The sequence below is a fragment of the Tiliqua scincoides genome, chromosome 1 (assembly GCF_035046505.1).
Source record: "Tiliqua scincoides isolate rTilSci1 chromosome 1, rTilSci1.hap2, whole genome shotgun sequence".
NCBI classification, from domain to species: domain Eukaryota; kingdom Metazoa; phylum Chordata; class Lepidosauria; order Squamata; family Scincidae; genus Tiliqua; species Tiliqua scincoides.
Genome location: NC_089821.1, coordinates 14,345,156 through 14,369,285, shown reverse-complemented (window position 1 = coordinate 14,369,285; position 24,130 = coordinate 14,345,156). Strand labels below are relative to the sequence as shown.

Sequence of the window (24,130 nt, the reverse complement as noted above, 5' to 3'; positions counted from 1 at the left end):
TAAGTTAGCCTTCATACTAAGGAGTATAAGCTACAATTTATTTGAAAGTGATAGCAGAGCAATAAATACTCACTATGTATAGAGAAGCAATAAGAGCAATAATCGTAGAGAAGCAGGCAAAGAGCAGAAAGTTCTTATCACCAAGTCACCCACATGTTCATTCCTGATCTGTGTTTGTTTTAGTAACAGCACATCTGTGGGCATTGTCTGAACTGAGGTATGGTACCTCCATGCATATGAGGAAAGTAATATAGTAGTCAGCTTGCTGATCTCCTTCTCTGTTGTTTTCCTCCACTTGCTTGTACTTTTATTAGCCTGGTAAACGTTGATTATCAGATTTAGAACTTGATTAGGACAAATTCCATTCTGACATTAAGGGGGGAACTGACAGTATTAAAGGGAATGTATTGTTCTAGAATGACTTAACAGAACAATAATGTAGACTATAATAGCTCCTTTAATGACTTAGTAGAACAACCTAGGATTGTTTTAAGCAAATCAGTATTAGTTTCTTCAGTTTTGATGATCTAATGCAGGAGCATCAAACTCATTTCATAATGAGGGCCGAATAGCATTCATGATGCCTACTGAGAGTCAAAAGTGATGTCATTAGGCAGGAAGTGATGTCATTAGGCAGAAACAGATCATAAACAAAAATAAGCTATCATTAGCTGCAAATGATAGAAGAGAAAATACGCAAATCTTGATCATATTTCAAGATACAGGAGAGCCCAATTTTCTTGTGGGCTGCCCTTTCAGCGGTAACACCCCAGCACTGCTTAGCAGCCTAGAGCCTGAGGGCCGGATAAAAAGCTTCAGCAGGCTGCATCCGGGCCCTGGGCCTTATATTTGACACCCCTGATATAATGGGCTCTTCCTAAAGGATCTTCTACCTTACTCCATCAAGGACGGAGTTGTTAACAGAATCCTTGTACTTAAAGAAGCCTTTAGTTAAAATTCAAAGGGGACAAGCCTTTATTTTCTTGGGTAAATGCAGTCTAAAGAGCTTTAATGTACAATTTGCTCAAGAATGAAAAATCAGTACAGATAACGTGGTTGCTTGTGGTGTTGAGAAAGAAGACATTGGAAGGATAGTTGTGTGGATAAACTGTTCCATTAAGGATCAGAGTGGTTTAAGTTTATTGCTAAGGAGGAGAGTGTGCCTCCCATCTACTTGCAAGTGATTATACCAAAGTGATAAGTTGCAGCTAAGGTGTCTAGTTGGAACTTGCATCTCTGAAAGTTGAGGTTCACCTTTTTTCCAATAAGCTTGACATTCTGATATACTTTTGCCCTCTTATTTTTGTGGCAGACTGATGAACTTTCTTCAGAATTTGTGCTTCATTTTAGGTTAATTAAACTGAGCTATAGCATCTGTAGAGCAACAGTGGTACTTGGAGTTAAGCGTTCTGATGAGAGGCCCAAATTAAATGTTTGTGTTCATTTGAAAAACTTTTCAAAAATCTTAAATTAATTCTGATCTGATGCTCAATAATTGCCATGTTAAAGATAGAATGCTAAGTTAATACACTTGAATGTTGATTCAATAATAGAACCTGGTTACTATGCATTCACATGTGAGAATTCAGAACTGGATTATAAATTTTTTTTCATGAATGGAAATGTGAAACGGTGACTAGAAATCTAGTAAGCACCATGATGCATGCCTATCCTTGCAATTAATGTAGTGGGCAACCCAGTCCTATCCAGGGCTTTAGATATAGTAACTGGTGGGGTTTTGTCGCATTCCAGCTTGGTCAGAGCTGTATAGGTCTACCTCCTTTGCAGTATTAAAACAGCATAACTAAAAGGAGCCAGAACAATCAACGTAACCTTAGACCTCAATGGCTAAATGGAACAAAAACATTTTCATTTGCCTTCAAAGCAGTGAAAGTGATGATTTCAGGCACTAGAAGTTCCATAATTTGGGTGCAACTGCAAACATGTGAACTCCCTTTCACATGCTGCCACCATAGCACCTCTGCCTGTGGTGGGGTGCACAGAAAGGACCTCTCATTTGTCTCTTGCCAAACCATTTAAAGGTCAAAACCAGGAGCTTGAATTGCACTGAGAAACAGACTGGCAGCCAGTGTAGCTGATAAAAATTTCCAAATAGTCTTCACAGGTAATCCCACATAGAATAGAGCACGGTACAGTAGTCCAAGCACAATGTAAACGGTCTGTGGAAAACTGTAGTAAGTTCTGATTGATTTTGCCTAAATTAGGCAAAAATCCTAATGCTGACTACTGTGGAGCCTGCCCCCCCCCCAACCCATTGAATAGGGATTTTCCTCAACACACAGGAGCATCCAACATCTATAGTAAAGTTGTATTTAACATCAACTTAGTTCACTACAGACATGAGCATCCCAGTTCTGGTCATGCTGATGATTGAAAGACTGATCTCTTTTGTCTTCATTCTGTTTGTGGTTCTCGCAATGGTATTTATTCAGAAAATCCTTAAACTCTTCTGTAGAACTTTATGCCCTAGTTACTTAAAAGCTAGAACCACACAACATTTCTGGCTATATTGTTGCATTTGTTAAATGAACATAGTTTGCAGCATGTGATCTAGAGTTTGTATAGGTTTGTTAATGAATCAACGTTTGTCATATCTTGTAACATGCAACGTTTGTCAATCTTGTAACATGCAAGATACCCTGAGGGAGAGTTTGAATAGCACTATTTTAGACATGATCTTCTCTGCTCAAACATGTCTAGTGGAGAATATAGAGAAAACTGTGGGTCTGAACAACTTTTTTTAAAGCAGTTAGTAGGGTTTCTGACATATTTTTCCATTATGAATGAGGATTAGTCGTGTTCAGTCAGAGAAAGGTTCACCAAGTGAAACTTGTTTTTCACTACCTATCTCTTGACTGCAGATGGCAGTACAGTGTAGCACATCTGATTAGTGTGTGTGCTTTACTTTATCTTTGATTCTGAATTTCCACACCAGGTGTTTCAACTGTGAACTAGTCAGCTGCTGGGAGAAATTTTTTTTTTAATTCTATTCCTGTTCATTACAACTGATTTTTAAATTCCTCTCCCTTTTTACTCCTTCAGTTCCTTTAACAAGCATCAGTTAGCCTGTTTTTCTCAGCTCAATGCCCCTAAATAAGTCTCTGAAGTGCAGCACGCCTTCATTTTCAGTGACTTCTTAGAATCTCAGATGTGTTGCAGTGTATGACTTGCCATACTGTTTTCCTTCATGATTTTGCATCACACATAATTCAAGATGCTATTTTAGACATAATATCACTTAATTCAGGTCAGGTCTGATGCACAAAGCCAAATATTACAGCTGTTTGAGTAATAATAATTACTCAATTGAGTAATAACAAATAACAATTTTCCACATCCTCAAAAGACTTATCCTCAAAGACAACCCCCCCCCCAATTTTCAAAGACTTGTGTAAAGTATGTTCTAGCAGTGGCTATCTTTGTTTTGTTTATCAAGTCTAACTGAATTTTCTTTGTTTTGTTTCTCTCTGACACTCTTGGGCTGTACTTCCTATTAATGTAGAGTTGTTCATATAGTTAAATTTCACAGTGCTTTTCCAGGGAGCTCAAACATCAAAATTCCACCAGTCACCAGCCATAAGGACTGCACTTGCTTTTGCCTTGCCCTCTGCCCGCTGACAGTTGTCAACGGTCTTTTTAAATATTAATGATTTCCGGAAAAAGTCAGGATGTGCAAAATATGCCGCATCTATAGTAAATTATCTACTCTCATAGAATATAGAAATGGCTAAAATGAATAGCAGGTGGGAATTCAGAGATGGCTTGCTCCAGTTCCAAATTTTTTATCTTTAAGAGACTTCCGTTTTGCACTGGATATCAGGCAGTGTGGAGGGGTGTTGATGGTTCAGGGTTCAGTAGAACTGAATCGCTTTCAATTTTTTTTAATTAGCGTAGAATCAGTGACGAGTGCTCGTTTGTGCTGATATGTCTCTTACCTACTGGATCTCTAAAAATTTTGCCAAACATGTGGGGTGAACTGGCCAGTCTTGGAGGTCATTTATACAGTTAAACTGGATCTGCAAATGACTGATTTTAATGCTATACCAGGCCTTAACTGATTCTGAGATTTACATAATACAGTGTATTCTGGTAAGTAATCTTTAGCACATTCGGAAAATCAATGGACAACCATATAAATAAGTCAAATAAATAAATAAATAAATAAATAAATAAATAAATAAATAAATAAATAAATAAATAAATACTGAATAATAATAATAATAATAATAATAATAATAATAATAATAAAGTTAAGCCATTGACTTTTTGAATTTGTTTTCAAGTCTCCATTTAAAATCTGTGATGGAAGAGTAGTGGCCATCCAGAGGGGCAATTCTATTTTTATTTTGCCCAAAAAAGGAAATATGAACAATTGTAGACCTGACAGTAATCATTTTCCTTTAATTTTAATGCAGTTTAAATCTTCTGCTTTCTCCCAGCATATTAAACCAATTAGATTTTGTTATCCAATGGTCAAATGAAATGCTCCTCTACAAGAAATTGTAGGTAATCTTAAATTGGCAGCCCTCAGAGAGACTTTCATGGCAAAGTGATGTTTTTCCACAATATAATTCAAAAGAAGCATCCTTTTCTCACAAGGCAAACTCATAAAAACATTGTGGTAGTTTAAAAAATGAATGGTTCAGTGAAGATTGCTGTCAAAATTGATCAGGCTTTTGAGATTTAATAGGATTTTGGAAACACTATAAAGCTTTTTTCAGGAGGTAGAACTTATAAAAATTTCTCAATTTGAGAAGAAAGTGAATACCATAATAAGTCATGATCTGACTTCAGTCTTGCAGTGATAGAAGGCAATGAGGCCACATTCTGAGAACTGGAAGAATTCATTTTGTGTCAAGAGTTCACTCGGGCTCAGATAAAGGCACAACAATAGGAGAAATATTGTTTTGGTGTACTTTAATGATATTTGAGGTATTCGTCTGGTTTAAAGCAGCATTTCTTCACAGCCCTCCGCTATATGAAGATAATGCAGATTTTAACTGGGCAACAGTTAAACAGCAAGGCATCAAGATAAGATATTTTACTGACTGAACTATTTAAATCAAACATTCAGAAGTGGATCCTGGTTTGGGCTAAATTGTTTACCTATGTAGTTAATACTAATAAACTACCTAGTCCTAGAAAATGACAATCCAGTTTCATGGTTCCCATTAATTTAAAAAAGGAGAAAAGACTCTTAAAACAGTAGACTAATCAGCTTTTTGGATACGGTTTCCAAAATCTATAACTAGAAACTACTTAAAAAAACTTGAAGACTGGGAGTCAATCCTGAGTGCGTTCTGGACTGGCACAAGTCCCTTGCACTGGCTCAGTACTGTTGTGAATGTGCTGTGAAGCTTGTCTGCATTGATTTGTGAATTGGCTGGGCCAGCGCAAGGATGTGCAGAGACTAGATCTGGCCTACACAGAACGCGGTGAGTTCACACTGGCCTCCCTAGACCAACACAGGGGTTTGGGGAGGGTGGGGGGAGGGCAGAATGCAGATGTTCTGGGGCGAGGGAATGGAGAGTTGTGGGCAATCCAGTGGGTGGACCAAGCCAAGGAGAGGGGGTGGTACCAGGATCTGGCACTTAGGTAAGACTATTACCGAGCAGCCTGGCCGCTGCATGATACGAGGTAAGGGGAATTAATTCCCCTTTCTTGGAGTTGCGTGACAGCCAGCTCCGCACTAGATACAGAGCAGACCAGGTAGCCTGCCTGTTCCAATGTGGGCTAGGATCAGGCTGTGGGTTGAGCAAAATCATGTTATTGCTGAAGAGCGGATGGGGTTTCAGACAGGAAAGTACTTGTGACCCATATTTTTGTTCTGAGTCATCTGATCTTAAAATACACTGAACAATTCAGACATCAACTATATGTGACGTTTATAGATTTGTCAGTGTTGTTTGCTCTTATGACCTAATGTTGTCTCTAGAAAAGATGGTCACATACTAATATTGATTTGAGACTTTTGATCCTGTTTAAAGTGTAATATAGAAATACAGACTGTAAGAGCCAAGATGAGCCTAAGTCTCAGTTGGGGGTGATGGACAGTAATATTCCCAACAGGGATTTGAATCTCCTGCAGCCTAAACACAGCAGCAAACTACAAACCACCTTTTTGCCAGAAAAAAGAGCCCAGGCCAGATAGGAAAGGAAGAATTGCAAAATCTGTTCTAGTATCTGTGTGATGCTTGCATTTTGCAGGGAAGAAGACCTTTGGCCACAAGGACATAACAGCAAAATCTCAGGAGGTAACAGTGTGACAAGATTGATAGTGCAATGAAAGCAGGAGGCATGGGTTTGTTTCCTAATGGTACAAGATATAATTGTTGCTTCCATGAAGCAAAACATATCTCTAGGGTGTCATAACAGCATCAATAATTACTGGAGGGAAAGGGAGAGGTGGTAGGATCAGAACCCAAGCCTCCTACTCCAGAAATTGACACACTCAAGGACAGCTCATGATGGGATCTTTAATGTCTACCAAGAGCTTAGCCCTATAACATTAACCTCTCCAGTCCCATTCATGAGAGTCATAGCTCCCATCTCTAAAGTCCAGGACCAGTCATATGGCACTGTAACACCAAAATATACAAACATACAAGAGGTCCAAAGTCAGGTTTATGATTTGAAAGTGGGGTGGGAGAACGTTCCTTAAAGAACAGGTAAACAGAAACTGTCACGACTTTTATCAAACTGTATCACTAGAGGGACTTCTGGCAGCATCATAGAAATGTGAAGTGCCAACCTTTCGTTCTTGTAGGTTTCCTGTGCCTTTTGAAAACTGAATAACAGATAACCAAATAATAAGTGCAGCATTTCCCAACGCTGTATCACCATACTGGAGATTTTTCTGTCATATTCTTTGGAGTGGTCTAGGAGTCCTAGGAGTAACAGCAAAGATTATTTACGTCCCAATCCTATTCAGCTTTCCAGGACCAATACAGCCAGCCAACAGTGCATGCGCTGCATCCTGTGGTGGGGGGACACATGCACTCACAGAAGCCTCCTCATGATAAGGGAACATTTGTTCCCTCACCTCTGAGCTGCACTGCACATGCATCAGCACTGGGCTCATGGTGTCTCGTGTTTGCTGCCACTGTTGCAGACCTGCTTTTGGTCTACATGACTGTGAACAAGGACATGACTGTGAACAAGGACATTTTGGCCTATGTTAGTGTTGGAAAGGCTTCTTGGTTGCCTGTGGAGAGAACCAGGGAGAGTGAGGCAGTGGAATGCTTGATGTTCATCAGCAAAAGCAGCTGTGCTCCCCAGAGCATTTCCCAGTGGCTTGGTTTGAGAGCTTGTTTGCATTTGAGGGTTTGTTGTCTAAAGAGCTTGCTTACTGTCAACTGCATTTTTTCCCTTTTGTCCTCCTTAGGGGAGACAGTGCTACTGTCTGTTGAGTAAGGAAAGGTTTCTTTCCTTACTCCTAGTACAGGAGTACTCCTGTACTCCTTACTCCTAGTACTACTTTCCTAGTACAATTTCTTATTCTATACAAAGGGAGAAGTAGTTGGCATTGGATGGTTTAGAATGTTATGCACACAACTGGGGCATATAGGGAACAGGAATGAATAATGGAGTGTGGAGTCATATTTAAAGTCTATGTCTCACTGTTTCTAGTTAGTCCTCTCCCTTACTTGCCTGTGTGAGCTGTTTTAACTTTGTGTCTATGAATGCAAGGCAATCTCTTATTCAAATTTACCTAGGAGTAAACCATATTGACCAGGACTTACTTCTGAATAGAAATGCATAGGATTGGGCTGTTAGACTGCAATACTATGCAGCACATTTGGAATATAAACATACTAGGGAGTAAGTTCCATTAAACTCCTTGAGCCTTACTTCTAATACATAGGATTGCATAGTTAGTTTTGTGTGTGAAGAGCAACAAAGGGATATTCTGCTTGCTTGATCTAGGCTGTTTATTTTCATATCTTCTCAACATTTGCTCTCCTCATTGCTCAAGCAAATAATCTCTGTCTCCTTTCATATAGTGGACTTCGTTATACTGTAGATCAGGGGTGTCTAAACTTTTTGGCAGGAGGGCCACATCGTCTCTCTGACACTGTGTTGGGGTCCAGGAAAAAAAGAATTAATTTACATTTAAAATGTGAATAAATTTACATAAATGATTATATAAGATCTGGGGCATATGAATGAATGAAGATCTTGCAATAGCTGAAGCCCTATAAAAGACCTTGTGCAAAGCAAGGCTGGCCTTTCCTTTGCTGCGACTGCTGCTTCACAGACGTGAAACAGAAACCAGTATAGGGAGTCCTTGGTCCACAGCTCACGTGAGAGGTCAACCAGTCAGCCTTCGCGCTGAGAGTAGTTGTGTTGGGCCATTGTTGGCTCCAGCAAGTCTCCGGAAGACCTAAGGATCATTGGAGATGGGGGACTCCACATGGGCCAGATTGGAGGTTCCCGAGGGCTACAAGTGGCACCCGGGCTGGGTTTTGGGCATCCCAGCTGTAGAAACTCGCCTATATGGTGAGAAATTTCTGCCAATAAATTAAATGTAAATCATCTCCTGGCCTTATCTGCAGGTCAGTCAGGGCAGTTCAGGTAGCCAGGAGAAGCCCAGAGGAGAGCAAAAGGATAATGCAGAGATAATTACAGAGTAATCAGTCTCCATGGTGACAGGCTCCAGGGCTATGGTGGCAGGCTCCTATGTATAACTGTGTTTGCTCACACTCCTTCCTTGTTGCTTGTCTCTCCACTGTGAATTGAATTCCCAGTTATGTGTTATATGTAGAGCCTCTGGCTTAACATACCAGACACCTTAAAGAAGAATTTGATTAATGGTTGTACTGTTATGTTGTTTCAGTGCACTTACTCTGATAGTGTTTACAAAAAGGTTATGACGACCAGAATTTAAAAAGTTAATGAATAAAAACATATGATCTTTTACTATATTTTTAATAAACTAGAGACTTTACAGTCCTTAGGTAACAATAACTGGTAGGTTATTTTTCAGAATCTTGCCTTGAGTAAAATCAGACAGAAGTATAGTCCAACACCCCCCTAAGTTTAACCCCCTCTCTTTTCTGAGGGTCAAGGTAAATTCAATGATTTTTGACTCAAAACCTGCACACGATTTACCTGTGGGATTGACTTATACTCAAGTAATTACAGTACTTTTCATATAATGGAAATTGTAGAGGCTCTGAAACTCCTTGTTTGAAGAACTGTATGTTGAGTGACAACGTGTTTTAATTCTGGATGTGTACAGAATGAGTGAATTTTTATTTAATTCAAATTTGGTTCATTTTATTTCACTTCTAGAAAGATTGTAGTACATTCTGTAATAGTACACCTCCCGTTCTGACATGTATAGAAGAGTTTTTTTCTCCACTATCATTTCACTTCGATAAATATTAATTTTCCAGATGGAAGATATGCCCTGCACCTGCTATGTAAACAGAGAACACCACGATTTTGTATCTTTCTCTCTACATCTGGCATCCACCTTGCTGTTTCTTTGGCTTTTGCTGTTTAGCAATGAATGTTTATGTGTTTCAGAGCAGTTACTTGCTGCTCAGGATGGCACCATGCCTTTTAGCCTGTTGAAAAGAGATAAGAAGAGAGTAGGGTACTATAGATTTTTTTAAACAAAAGGCAATCTTGTCTGCTGAAACAGATTCCTTATTAAGATACTATTCAGCCATTTGAAGATACCGTTGTTTTGCTAAAATTCTACTCCATACAGATAGCAGCAAGCTTTTTTTTTTTTTTTTTAAATGATGGATGGTCCAGGTAGGTCCAAGTTGGCTTTGGTATAAAGCCTAGATTCCTGTGTTAGCAACAGTGTTTGGCTGAGTAATTCATATTGAAACTGACAGTAGGGAAAGTGGCATGCAAAGTAAGATAAATTGAAACTTTGGTATCTAAATGCAGAAATTTAATTTTGCATTAAGATAACCTAGAACTGTTTACAAGTTACTTAACAATTTGAAAGTGTTGTGACGAAAAAGGGTACAAAATATATACAATATAGCTTTTAGAATACAAGCATACAAATGATAATGCAGTTGTGGGGACCTTCTGAGGCCTGTTCACGTCTTAGGTGGTTTGAGGGCCCATTACCGTGTGTGTGTGTGTCAGACACACACACACACACACACACACACACACCTACCTCACTACAGTCGGTGCTGAGGGACTCGGGTGCCTCTAGCCTTCGAAGAATTCTCCTTCCCTTGCAACACTTCGCAGGCAACTTTTGCTTAGAATTGGCATTGATGGGAGATGCGCTGGGTCCATGTAGACTCCAGACTACAAAAGGAACAGTTGACACTGAATAAATATTCTGTAATAATAATAATACAGGTATTTCTATACCGCCTTCCTTGGTCCTCAGATTTCTCCTCGGACTTTATTCAAGGCGGTTTACATAGGCAGGCAATTTAAATCCCCGTAGGGATTTTTACAATTTGAAAGGTTCTATCTTTCAAGAAACCACAACATTCAGATGTTTCTTTCTTGATCTGGTCACACATTCTGACCTCCATCCTCCCACGCTCAGAGCAGATGGAATAGCTCGGCTCAGCTCGTCAGCTGCTTCAAGGTCTCGCCATTCACAGTGCCAGTGGCCTCGAACTGGCGACCTTTGGATGTTATCTTCAGGCAAATAGAGGCTAAACCCTCTAGATCAGACCTCCTGCCCATGTTTATAATAACCATGTTTCTTGCAATAATAACCATGTTTCTTGCAAAGTTTTAAATATATAGACTTGGGCTTATTTATTATGCTGTTAAAATAGAAAGCTCACCATTACCAAAGCATTAATTCATTGCATATTTATTGCTAATGGTGTACAATCTGTTAATTTCAAAGATAATTCTCTATGATTCCTTTTTGTTATGAATTAATAATAATAATAATAATAATAATAATAATAATAATAATAATAACAACAACAATAATGGTATTTATATACTGCCTTTCTGGTCATTGGATTACTCCTCTGACTTTATTCAAGGCAGTTCACATAGGCAGGCTGTCTCTAAACCCCCGAGGGGATTTTTACAATCACAGAAAGGTTCTGTCTTTCAAGAACCGAACAGCATTTCAGATGGATCTTTCATAGTCTGGTCTCACTTCTGGCCCCCAGTTGTCTCCCACGCTGGCTGATGAAATTTACATAATGTGTGTTGTCATAAATTGAATCAGAGAACATAATTGTGAATATTGATTCTGGCATGTGATTTCATTGAGCATGCTGCCTATAAGCAGAATCCTAAATCTGTCACATAACTGTTAAAGAACAGTCGGAATAGAATAGGATAGTCAAAATTATGTATGTTGGTTACATCTAAGGTTTATTATTGAGGGCCCAGTCCTATCCAACTTTCCAGCATTGATGCAGCTGCAGTGCAACCCTGAGGTAAGGGAACAAGCATTACCTTGAGGCCTTCATGACTGCCCCTCCCACTACAGGATGCAGCACATGGCCTGTTGACACAGCTGCTTCAGTGCTGGAAAGTTAGATAGGATTGGGCCCTGAAAGAAAATATTTCCTTACTCAGCATGTGGTTGGTCTGTGGAACTCCTTGCCACAGGATGTTGTGATGGCGTCTGGCCTGGACACTTTTAAAAGGGTATTGGACAAGTTTCTGGAGGAAAAATCCATTACGGGTTACAAGCCATGATGTGTATGTACAACCTCCTGATTTTAGAAATGGGCTATGTCAGAATGCCAGATGCAAGGGAGGGCACCAGGATGAGGTCTCTTGTTATCTGGTGTGCTCCCTGGGGCATTTGGTGGGCCGCTGTGAGATACAGGAAGCTGGACTAGATGGGCCTATGGCCTGATCCAGTGGGGCTGTTCTTATGAGAATACACCAGAAAAGCGAGAATAATCACAGCAGTTGTTGTTTAGTGCCATCTGTATCCTTCTCAAGCTTTGTGGCATGCTTCTCCCTCATCCTTAACATCCCTATCCATGAAGTCCTTTCTTTCATCAAACTGTTTTTTAATCCATCTTTTCTATAGTGTCATTTGCAAGTTAACTTTTTTCCTCTTTACTCCCAATTTTTCTCTGTCAAACCCTTTTTGCTGTCTTTGAACAGATTTGGAGCCCTCTGGGAAATAACCATGTAATTCTGAATTTTGTTGTTCAACAAGTTTAGCATTAGGGCTTCATGATAATCAAATAGAACTAGTAGTTTTCATAGAACTGAAAATATTTATTTTTATTTATTTAATGAATTTATGCCCTGCCTTTTTCCTCTCTCCTCCTTTTTCCCTGCCTTCCTCTTCTCTCTTTCTGCCTTTTTAAAAACTTTGTAGTAAAAAATAAAGCAATAAATGACAGACTATCACTGACGGATCACAGCCATAGAAACAGTTTGATATTGCCTGTCTTGCCTGTAGTTTCCAGACTATTTTTCTTCAGCGTCATATTTCTAAAAGGGACAAATTATTTTGACCAATATTTTCACCATCATCTCCAGCAAAACTTTGCTCTCTTATTCCATAGGTGACAGCAGTGCCTCTGGATTTCTACTGCAATGATCGGAGTGCAGAATATGAGCGTAGGGCACTTAAAGAAGGAGGAAGCCTTGAAGCAAAGCAATGCGTATTGCATGGAGCACCTGAACGAGCAGCTGACTGGTTGAAAAGGAGCTCTCAGTTCTTCCCAGAATATCCGGGAGGTTTGTTAGGGGTCAGACCTCAGAATGGCTGGTCTTTCATCAGGATACCAGGTGGGTAACTGTCCTGTGATTGAATAATCTAATCACAGGTATAAAAGCAGTGGACCAAATGTTTGACTTGTTTACATAAATTTGTGTTACATTTTTTTGTTTCATTTTGCTGTAAATATTCAAATTTCTATCCATGCATTGCATTATATGGTGGTAAGTTGAATGATAAATATTGCTTCTTTTCTGGAAGACTTCTACAAGAACCTGGATAGTCTCAGGGGTAAGAGTGTATGTGCATGAGAGAGAGAGAGAGAGAGAGAGAGAGAGAAATATATACATTTGTTCGCTGTCTTGTACTTACCTATGTTTCTTTATCACTTCTACACCCTCCTGAGTATACATAGCAAAGGATTAGTAACTGCTTCTAAAAGAAAATAACAGAAAATCAGTGTGACGCTATTATAAGTAAAGAAGTAAAAGCAAGAATTCTGAGTTGTCAAAAGGGGAGGGGAGTGACCTACAAAGTATGTTTATGAGCACAGTAATGCAGCCTGCAACCATGTATTCAAATTGAAATGAAACCATTAAGACAGTTCTGTGGCCTAATCTGTCCTTATTTTTATACAATATGTCTGCAGTCATATATAATTATAAATCAAAGCTAAGTATATGGACTCCAGGGAGAAGTAAGTTGACTAGGTGGGGGCCTGGATACAGAACTAGGGTACAATTAGGTAGGTGTCGAAGGTATTAATGGATATTGATTCAGATTAGGACAGGTAAGCATTGAGGAAAGAAGTCTACAACAGGTTTTATGTTTTAATTTATTTGAGGGATGAATAAGGAAACCTGAATGTGGTGATAGATAAGATCTAGCCTGTTTTAGAAAGTGAATAAGAACTCAGGAAGCAATGCACTGTAAATTTATAGTTCAGGTTGCAAAATTGCACTGTGATGGAACTTGAAAATGAGCACTGAAGCAGCTGCTACTGCAGTTAATTCTGCCCTTCTCTTTCTGACTCGGTGTTCCTGCTTGTGATCACTGTGGGAATCTCTTAAGGCTTTTCCTGTTCTTTGAAAGAAAAATGGTCTTGAATTAAATGGCAGGAAGTGTCTGAGTCTTTTTTGAATCGATAAAAGCACCAGCTTTACTGGCTATTTACTGCGAGAGCTAGCTAACTCCTCACTCACCTCATTATACCCGGCAGACTAGTGAGGGGGGGAGTTGAGCGATTCTTCCTCTCTGTTTTACATTGCTCGAGAGGCGTGTTCTAATTCCTTGGAGAAACTAAAGTTAAATCATGTTCTTTAAGAAAACCTCCTTACAGAGTTTCTTAGAGCTTTTATTTTGGCTTATGCGTGTGTCTTCCACAAGAGCAGCATGCATGTTACCCTTCATCTTCTACCTAACCTCAGTTAGTCTGACTAAAAGTAATTGTTCCTTTGAGTAAAAAACACATCATGTTTTCATGATGAGTTGTGACGTGTGGACACAGCATCACAACACCACATAGAAAGAGAAAGTCTGTGCACACCAGCGTGGACCCCTTACAGGGAATAGTGCTCTGGATATTATCCTATGATGAAATGAATAACCTTATGTTTTGATTTGGTGTGTTTAAAGTGATGACAGTGATGAGAAATTTTTCCTTATGAATCAGGTGTGTTTTTAAATGCATGTGCTGCCACTCATCTATCAAGGCTGATTTCTGAGTTCCATAGTCAGGTCAAATGAGCATTAGGAGACTGAGGGCCCGGTCCTATTCAGCATTCCTTGCCAATGGGGCATTCGCTGCATCCAGTGGTGGTGGGGCAGTCATGAAGGCCTACCCAAGGTGAGCGAATGTTTGTTCCCCTATATAGGGGTTTCATTGCAGCAGCATCAGTGCTAAAATGCTGGATAGGATTAAACCCTGACATTCCTATGTTTTCAGGGTACTGGTAGGCTTGAGGGCCCAATCCTATCCAACCTTCCAGCACCAATGAAGCTGCAGTGGAGCCCTGGTAAGGAAACAAATGTTCCCCTACCTTGAGTAGGTGGGAGGTTCCCCCACCCCTGCCTTGAGGAGGCCTCCATGACTGCCACCCACCACCATTGGATGCAGTGCATGCCCCATTGGCATGGCTGTATCAGCACCAGAAAGTTGGATAGATTGGACCTTGAGTCATAGTCAAACACAACAAAGTTATTTCATGTGTTGAGCAATTTGCCCACCTTTGGGGATACTATTGGGTACCTGTGCTGACTTGAAAGATTTTTGGGACAAAATTATTTGGAATGTTTGCGACAGTAGTCATGTTAGTGTATTTAAGACAGAGCAGACCTTTAACTGATAGACAGTTGGAAGAATTGTTTTTGGTTCAAATATACAAGTTTATTGAGGTAGTGAGAATAATGTTCATGTCAACAGGGAATCAAATAGGTTGGTTAGTTAGTTTTTTATTCAAATCATAGGTCATTAAAAAGATACAAAAATGTAGATCAGTAGCTTCAGTATGGTATATAAATATTGTACCAATATATAAATGTATTATATATTACAGCGGTGGTCAAACATACTTAGTAAAAGAGCCACATACGATAAACTTCAGATGTTTGAGAGCCACAATATTTAAGAAACATTTAAATTCTTAAATGTTTTGACTCACCATAAACATTAAAGTTATGTGTGAATCCAGTTGACTCTCAGGTTGTACCTGGTAAATAATTATTAAAAAATTTACCTTTTATATTAAAGGAACTCAGCAAACATATTTCTACAAGCTGCACATTATATGTCAAAGAGCCACATGTGGCTCATGAGCCACAGTTTGACTATCCCTGTTATATTATAAGCATATATAATCTCTGCTTTCAGCAGAGGAAAGGCGGGTAGAAATCTTTCAAATAAATAAATAAATAAATAAAATAAGTTTTGCAATTCCTGGAAACAACTTCTAAATTTCTACTTCATAGTCTGTTTAGTCACCTGTCATGAAGCACATGCGCAGATCTACCTGTGTGCACATAGATCTACTTTACTTTTATATTTAAAGCTCATATTAAGAAACAATGGGTAAAACTTACAATTGACATAGTAAGCAGCTGCCTTATGCTGTCAGTACTTTCCTTTTAAGTTGTGCAGCTGTGTAGCTTAAGCCCAGTCAAGCTAAGCTCAGTATTCCTGGAAGTTCAGCAGTGATATATGATATCATCACCATGCATCCAAAAGCATCACCAGGCTGCTGCGCAGTCGGCGATGAGGTCTGCATAGCGGTGCAGACCCCTTAGGGGAATTACTGACTGTTGCAAGTTTGGTGTGCTTAGCCAGTTATTGTCTACATTGACTCTCCAACAGCTCTCCAGGTTTTCATGTGTGATTTTACCAGCCCCGCCCGGAGATGCAAGAGGTTGAACCTATGTACTCCTGCATGCAAAGCAGGTGCTCTGTCGCTGAGCTATGACCCATCCCCTTCATTTAGAAATGTCTAGAAAGCACAGTGTGAGTGGCTATTTTTGTAAATGGAGGTGTTGAGTTTGGAGAACACTCCAGAGTTTCAGAGAGTAAAGACTTGAAAATGAGATGCATTTTTAGGCCTGAAGGTAGTCACTCTCACATCTCTCACATATAAACATGATAACTGTGAGAGAAGATGAAAGTACAGTGCTGTTTTTTCTCATACATTCCAATTCTAACCTTTCATAGGAAAGTAATAACTTATTTATTTCAACATCAGTAAACTTACTCATGAAAGGTTAGAACTGGAATGTATGAGGGAAAAAAACCAGTACTGTACTTAGTGCTAAGAGAAATTCTTTTTCTAGAAAAGATGTCCCTGTAGTCACTTTAGGAAATGTTATACTAATCAACTGTATTTATGTTTAAATGAATCACCATGTGCTATAGTAGATCCATGTAATGGGCTTTTAATGATCTTTTTTACTTTTTTAGACAAAGAAACTTTGATCACAGACAGTGGAAAGCTTTATGCCCTTGATGTTCTATTAACCAGATTGAAATCTCAAGGACACAGGGTCCTTATCTACTCTCAGATGACACGGATGATTGACTTACTGGAGGTAGGAAACATGCAACCTATATGAAAGAGAGAAAGTAATGACTAAGGGAATCGTTATTTAAAATAACATTTTCTGTGGGAGTTCTAAAGAATTTATTATCACATAGGGGTTAATGGTAATTGAAATGGGGCCAACAACTTTTTATTAGTTTGTACTTTCTCCCAGAGTGGCAGCCAAGGCCTCTGAAGCTATAGTACTGGTATGTAGCAATGCTGCTACTGTTCTATTTTGTCTTTGGTAAAAGAGACAGAGTTGTCCAGTCCCAGTCCGGGGGGGGAGGCAGGCACAACAACATACCTGGCCCTCCAGAGGTTGCATGCAGCTCCCAACCTGCTTAGAAGACAGCACTGGCAACAGAAAACAACACTAGAACAAACATGACTACTGTATCTGAATGACTCAGAATCCCCTTCTGAATGCCAATCCCATAAAGGGAACCTTCTACGCCAAGATCCAGAACAGGTGAAAAACAGGCCAAAAAAAGGAGATTTTCTTCACACTTTTCTTTTAGGTATTAGTCAGCAGCTTCTTTAATTTATTCTGTAGCCTTTGTTGTTAAAGATCTGAAAGTCTTCCTGAGGACTTTTGAGCCTTCCATTGTATTACTAAATTGCTATGAATATGTTGACTACCCTTTTTTTTGAACGGAATATGTCTATATTTAATTATGGTCAGAGATGGTGTTTTTGAAAAGCAACCCGTCAGGATTTTGCTGAGATAGAAAGTACATTCTCAGTTTCTATTGATTCTTGTATATTCTCTTGCATTTCTCTGTTCTCTTTGTAGGGAAAACTAATGATGCATAATGAGTAGTTTCTGATGTGATGGACTTTTGGGAGCTAAGCGTGACCTCCAGTCCAGTTGTCTTTTTGATCTCTGAATAGGAGCATGGGAATTCATTATTTTTTGTTTATGCATAGTTTAGGTTCAAGACTAGAAGAATATTGTTAGCATTTCATAATCTTGTTTTTAATAATTTAACCAGATGCTTTGGAAGAACCCAAATGGAAAGTCGGTACATAGTTTAACCAAGAAACCAGGACATTAATACAGCATGTTCTACTTCTGTCATATTTCATTTAAACAATATAAAACAGAAAACTAATTTCCTTACTCAGTTTATCCTCTGCAGCCTAATTTCAATTCCCAAATTCCTATCTAATTTTATGGAGTGGGAAAGTGTGCTTGGTACCAGGTGGGATTAGAATATGTAGAAAGAAGGTAATCTGGAGTATCGAGAAGCAAGAGTACCTGTGGTTGACTGCGCTAGTCACCCAGCTTCTCTGGTGCCAGTGAAAACTGTTCATAGTACTTGTAACTAGTGGTGGGAGCAGAACTCAAGACCTTTTCATTTAGGAAGACTTAACTAATACTGTGGGCTGGTGTTTTTAATGAGATATATTTTAATAGCCATGATTCTGGTTGTTTGCTATGTTTTTAATGTTTTAATCGTTTTTAAACTTTATTTTTAATGTTGTTTTAAGTAAATTGTGCTGGTTTTGTGTTTGTGCTGTTAACCACCTTGAATCCCCTTCAGTGGGGGGGGGGGGGGGAGAAGGCAAATAAAAATCCTGCAAATAAATAATAAACTATCCAGCTGTTTCCATAAATCAATCCATTATCAACACTGTACTTTAAACATAAAAATAATTCTCACCAAGAATAGTAGTTTTGAGATCTATATATGTTGTTTATAACATATGCAAGCTAAGCAAATTTGTATGAACCTGCATTTATTCATTCTGAAAGATTCCACTTCATATTCTAAGAGACTTGAGGCTGCATTTTAAAATACAGTCAATTCTTGTTAATTGCTAGGGACAGGTCCTTGGAAAACCCTGTGGTTACAGAAACTGCAGTTACTGAATTATTGATCCTATGGGGAAAATTGAGTTAGGTTCCCATGGATCCTCTTCAGTATATATCAGCGTTTCTCTATGTTTGTTCCTTGCCGTAACATTTCACATGGTACTTCATAACTATTGGAAGTACCACCAGAAATAACTGGTGATGGTGTCACCACCAGTTACTTTCAAATTGGGAACCAGATATAATGTGACAAACACCAGTAAGAGGCTCAGGGCAGATGGGAGGTCTTTTTCAAGCATGTGAAAAGAGCACACTGGAACTCTGACTACCGAGCCTCCTCCTGCTGCCTGTCGCATTGCAGCCTCTCTAGGCATAGCCTAGCCCCTCCAGCAGAAGCCAAGAACTAGACAGAATCTGGAAATGTCTGAAGTGAATAGATATGTAGCTAGAACAGCAGGTACATAACATTGTGTAGTATCATACCCCATTAACACAGCTTCATTTTGTACCCACTGTACAAACTTTGCATAATGCATGTTCTGCTAGAATTAGAAGCAGTAAAGAAATTCTGTCATCTGACTACTCTGGCTACAATTAATCCTATCAGTTGTTCACCTGATGCTCTTCACATGCTTTTAGGGAAAAAAACAGGATTATTTTCAGCTCATAAGAATGAAAGGATCCAGACATTCTGGTTATCATACCAATTCCTGTATACAATAAATAGAATACATTTTGAGAAAAGCTTGTTAAATATGGTACGTCCAGTACTTCAGCAAACAAGTTCTGGCAATTCATCCACTTGTGCAATTTCAAGCATAATATCCAAACTTTCAAAGTAGGCACAGCAACTAATTTTCCACCATCACACTAAAACAATGTTTTGCTACAAAAAGAAAATTAAAAAGTAGCTTTTTATATGATTCATTGATCATTTTCTATGCAGTGTAAGTATTTGCATACCTGGGGGGGAGGGCTCAGTGGGTACAAGTGCTCCCAGCCAGCCCACCGGAAAGGGTAGTGACACTCCCCTAGTTGTGCTGCCCAGTTTTGCACACTCGGAGGGCTGCTCACTGTGTTGTGTCCAGTCAGGGCCTGCAATTATTTCTGATCGGAGGCAGCATTTCCAGGCACACCCCAGGACAGCACAGGGGCCAGGACAGCCACTGGATGTAAGAGTACTGTCAAAATGTCAAATTTCAGGGGCTCACCAATCATCTGGTGGATTGCAGGTCATTTGCAGCCAGTGGAACTGAATTATAAGGCAAGGTAACATGGTATGTCTGCATTTTGCTTAGTACATTTTCAGTATCAAGGAACACACAGAGAACAAGATCAGTGGACAGTTACTATCAGTTGCTCTGGGGTGAAACGAACTGTTTATGGTTCTAGTCCTTTGAAAACGCCCACTATATTTGTGGGCCAGATGTTAGGAAATGAAAATCTTCATAGACCATGACCAATAAGCCTGAACAGTTCTTACTGCAACACTAATAGTACTGGCCATGAAAGCCTAAGATTATATGTATTCATTTTGTTTCTGGTTTCTTGTCTTCTGATTTAGGAGTACATGGTTTACAGGAAACATACGTACATGCGGCTAGATGGCTCTTCAAAAATTTCCGAAAGGAGGGATATGGTAGCTGACTTTCAGAACAGGTATCTGTTTTTGAAAATTATATGTGCTGAAGTAGTTCCTAGAATTTCAGCTAAACAAACATCCGACAGCAACACTTGGTCTTCATTGGAATTCTTCTGTAACTGTCTAGTGTTTTGGATACAGGCATCCCCTCCCCATATCTGCCAGGGATACATTCCTGAGGCCCCCACCCAAGGATACAAAACCACAGACAAGAGGGAACCCTATACAGAGAAGTGCAGTACTTCCCTCTACACCCCTGGCGCCCATTATCTTTGTTTATCTTCTTTAGCCCAGATTCAAGCAAGCATGCTGCTTTTTTTTTACTGAACGCTCAAACAGGAACACGAACACCAAGCAAGCAACCTGGATGCTAGAGGGAAGAGACTAAACAGACGTTAACAGGAAGTAGGAAATTTCTTGCTCCCTGTTCTGGCTGTGTTCCTCTAGTATTCAGGCTGTCTACCTACCTGCTTGTCCAGTTCCTGTTTTAGCATTCTGTAAAAAGAAGAAACATGGTTTCTTGGTGCCAGAGTAATGAAGATTGACCATTTCTGCCCAGCTCACAGGTGTACACATTTGATCCCTGTTGAGTATATGCAATGTTGGGCAGAAATGGCTTAACAAAGGTAATTGGTGCCAGGGGGGGGAAACAACAGAGAATGTGGGTCGTTGAATCCGTGGATACCATATCCACAGATATGAGTGGAACACATACATGTATTAAATAGCTATGCTTATCAGAAAAATAAATTATTGGGTTTGGATTTTTTTAAAGGTTGTAATGCTAAGGTTTTGATTCCTGAATCAGTCCCATAAGAGCAATGTAAAGCCAGGAATGAAATAGACCTGCAGTGTTTCTGTCAGTGCCGTGATAGAATTATCTGTGTTCCACTGTAATATGAATATCCAGGCTCCCTAATAAGGATGAAAAGTCGTAGGCAACTGTTGAAGGGCTGCAGATTGCTTAGCAGTTTTAACTTCCTCTGGAACATATCTTATGCTTCCGTTATTATGGAACAAAACGTACTGTCGAGTTTGTTATAATGTGCTGTGTAATACTTAGGACATCATCTAGGATTTAATTCAGCAGGGTTTTCCTGTTGTCAAAGTGTGGACTGCTTACATTGTCATGTGTGTTTTCTGGGATTTTAAGCTATCATTAGCATGTCACTTAACACCTGTGCAAATATGCTTCAGTTCTAAGTCTTCCAAACAGTTGCTTTACAGAAGAGTCAGTTCATGCAGTCACTTTCTGTCACATTTTTTCCTCCCTTATCATTCTTGTGTGAGCAGTCATCTAGAGCAGTGCTTCCCAAACTCCTACAAGGGAATTGGGAGCACTGTAAGGGGAGGGTGGAAGGCAGCAACGTGATCCCCAGGATTGCATTGCTTCTGGGGCAGGGAGGGGGGTTTTGTACTTGCAACCAGCACTGCAGACCTGGGACACAGGGCTCCTCATGCTTTCCAGATTGTAAAAAAAAAGAAAAAAAATAGGCACTTCCAGTTTCATTGCAAAAACCGGAATTGCTGTCCCCCCTTTTTTAAATAGTTTTGCAGGGAGCGCTGCGGAGGGCTCCCTGAACCCCCTCCCCCGGATTCCTCTGTATTGATTCCAGATTCCGGATTCTGTATTGCAGTGCTGACTGCAAATAAGTAGAAAACCCCCTCCCATCCCAGCAGCAGCATGATCTTGGGAATCATGCTACTGCCTCCCCCCCCCCCCGCTCATTAAAGGGGCATTGACCAGTGCTTCCCAGGTTGTTGAGTACAACCCACCAGTTTGGGAACCACTGATCTAGAGAAAGTACTGTGTGAACAGGAAATGCAGTTATGTAGTTTGCAGCAATTTCTGCAATCAGCGAGGTACCAGAAATCACAGCTTCAGTTGTGGGCATAGCTGCAAAAATGGTACATGAACTTCCATTTTTTACTTCATGAGGAAGAGGAGCTTCCATTCACAGACAAACCCCTTCCGTAAGAGGAACTCATTCTGTGAATGGAGCTCAAACTTTGGATGCGGTGCATAATGAGATCAAGGCCTAAGAGCTGTTGTGTACCATTTAGGCAAACTTTCTGACCAAGGATCTTTTAGGAAAAAATATTGAATATCTCCCAAATAGGGAATGAAAATAATGTGTTAAAATTGAATTGACACTTATAAGCAAAAATAATTTCTTTATGCTAAATTTTAACAGACCATGTTGTAAGATATTCTGTAACGTAGTGTTGATTTACATGGTACAGCTAATGGAGAAAAGTATGTTTTCTTTAGCTATAAATCAAATGGCTATGCAGTCAGTGTAAACATGGAATCTGAATGCACTTATTTTAGGTGTGTTTCCTGGAAGAAAGACATTTTAACAGCTTCACTATAAAAATGTTTTGCCAGAACATTCACTGAATTCTTTGCTATGCAAGCATAATAATTTAAATAAAGTGTTTGGTAGAATATTTTCTTCTTTGCTTCTCTGTGGCATTCCCCTCCCCCACAACCTCCCTTCTAAACCTTAACCAACTCAAAGAGAAATATTTGTTCTTAGTCCCTTTATTAACAGATTTTATATGGCGTTTTATAAACATTCCCTAGTGAAATATTAAAATATGATTATTTTTCAAGTAAGAGCTGGAACTTGCCTGGCAATAAGATGTTCACAATTTAAAGTCAACCCAGATGACTACTTTGATGTTTAAAGGTGTTTGTCTTGAAAACACTTTCAGTTTTCATGCAGTGTTCGTGTGGAGTGTTTCAGTACCAAGTGCAATAAATATTTTTTTCTTCTTTCCCTCTATAGGAATGATATCTTTGTCTTCTTATTGAGTACAAGAGCTGGTGGCTTAGGTATCAACCTTACAGCTGCTGATACGGTAAGTAAATAGCTTGGTTTGAATGTTATCTTAGTGCCATAAGCTATTCGAGGATAGTCTGCACTGAGCTGAACAGGATGTATGCTATGTGAACTAAAGCATAAAGCTACTGATCTTGTTGGCATCCTTCAGTCTCGGAAGACTATGGTGTCACGCTCTGAATGGTGGTTCTGGAACAGTGTCCTCTCCAGTGCGCGAAGCCTGGGTAAAGTAGGTATGGAGGATAGGCTGTTACCCATGCAGCAAATCCCCCCTCTCCACGTCGCTGAAATGGTCCAGTGGAAAGGCAGAGGCCAATGCGGTTGGTTCTGAAGTCTCCTAAATAAAGCTACTGAAGCCTCCTAAATAAACACAACAAGCACTGATCTTACAAGTAAAAGCTGAGATTCAATTGCTCATCCCAAATTTGAAGGCTCACTTTTTTTGTCTTTACTGTTTCAGAACATGATGGCTGCTTCTTGTGTCGTGTTTTCTATTTGCCATGTTGCAAAAAGTGCACATATCAATATATATGAAATGCGATGCTCCTGTTCAGTTCACTACAGATACTCTAATTGGGTAGCCATAGTTTACAGCCTGTATATCTACATGTGGAACAATAAACCATTTGCAGAAAATATGAACTGTATATATTGTTCTTCCCACATATACATCTACATCTTTCTCTGTTAATATCAGCCCTTAAATAGTTACAGTTTTATTCAAAATATGCAGACAGGCTCCTGTATCTGCAGATTCAGTTATCTGTGGATTGGGGAGGGGCAGGCCTCCACACTTTAACATTGTTGAAAATCTTACAATGATCTTACAACTGTTGTTGAAAATCTTACTACGTTGTTGAAAATCTTACAAGATGTGTTTCTTGTTTTAACAGGTTGCTATTAACATTTAAGCTTATAGCGCGATGTGAACAGGCTGCTGGCATCCTGAATGCTTGATGAAACTAGATCTAACACTAAACAAGAAGTAGTTAACTTACTCCTGATTCCTGTTTAGTGTTAGACTTAGTTCCATCAAGCATTCAGGCTGCCAGCAGCCCGTTCACATTGCATTAGAAGCATAAATGCTTAAAGCAA

General features: G+C 39.5%; 1 protein-coding gene across 2 annotated transcripts in view; it reads left to right on the top strand.

Moving 5' to 3' along the window:
* Nucleotides 1-24,130, top strand: part of INO80 (INO80 complex ATPase subunit) — a 91,557-nt gene that overhangs the window by 52,188 nt on the left and 15,239 nt on the right. For both annotated transcript variants that reach the window (XM_066636865.1, XM_066636855.1), the window contains exons 26-29: nucleotides 12,513-12,738; nucleotides 16,611-16,738; nucleotides 20,112-20,206; nucleotides 22,982-23,054. In XM_066636865.1, coding sequence (XP_066492962.1) covers nucleotides 12,513-12,738; nucleotides 16,611-16,738; nucleotides 20,112-20,206; nucleotides 22,982-23,054 — 522 coding nt within the window. The remainder of the gene's footprint in view (nucleotides 1-12,512; nucleotides 12,739-16,610; nucleotides 16,739-20,111; nucleotides 20,207-22,981; nucleotides 23,055-24,130) is intronic.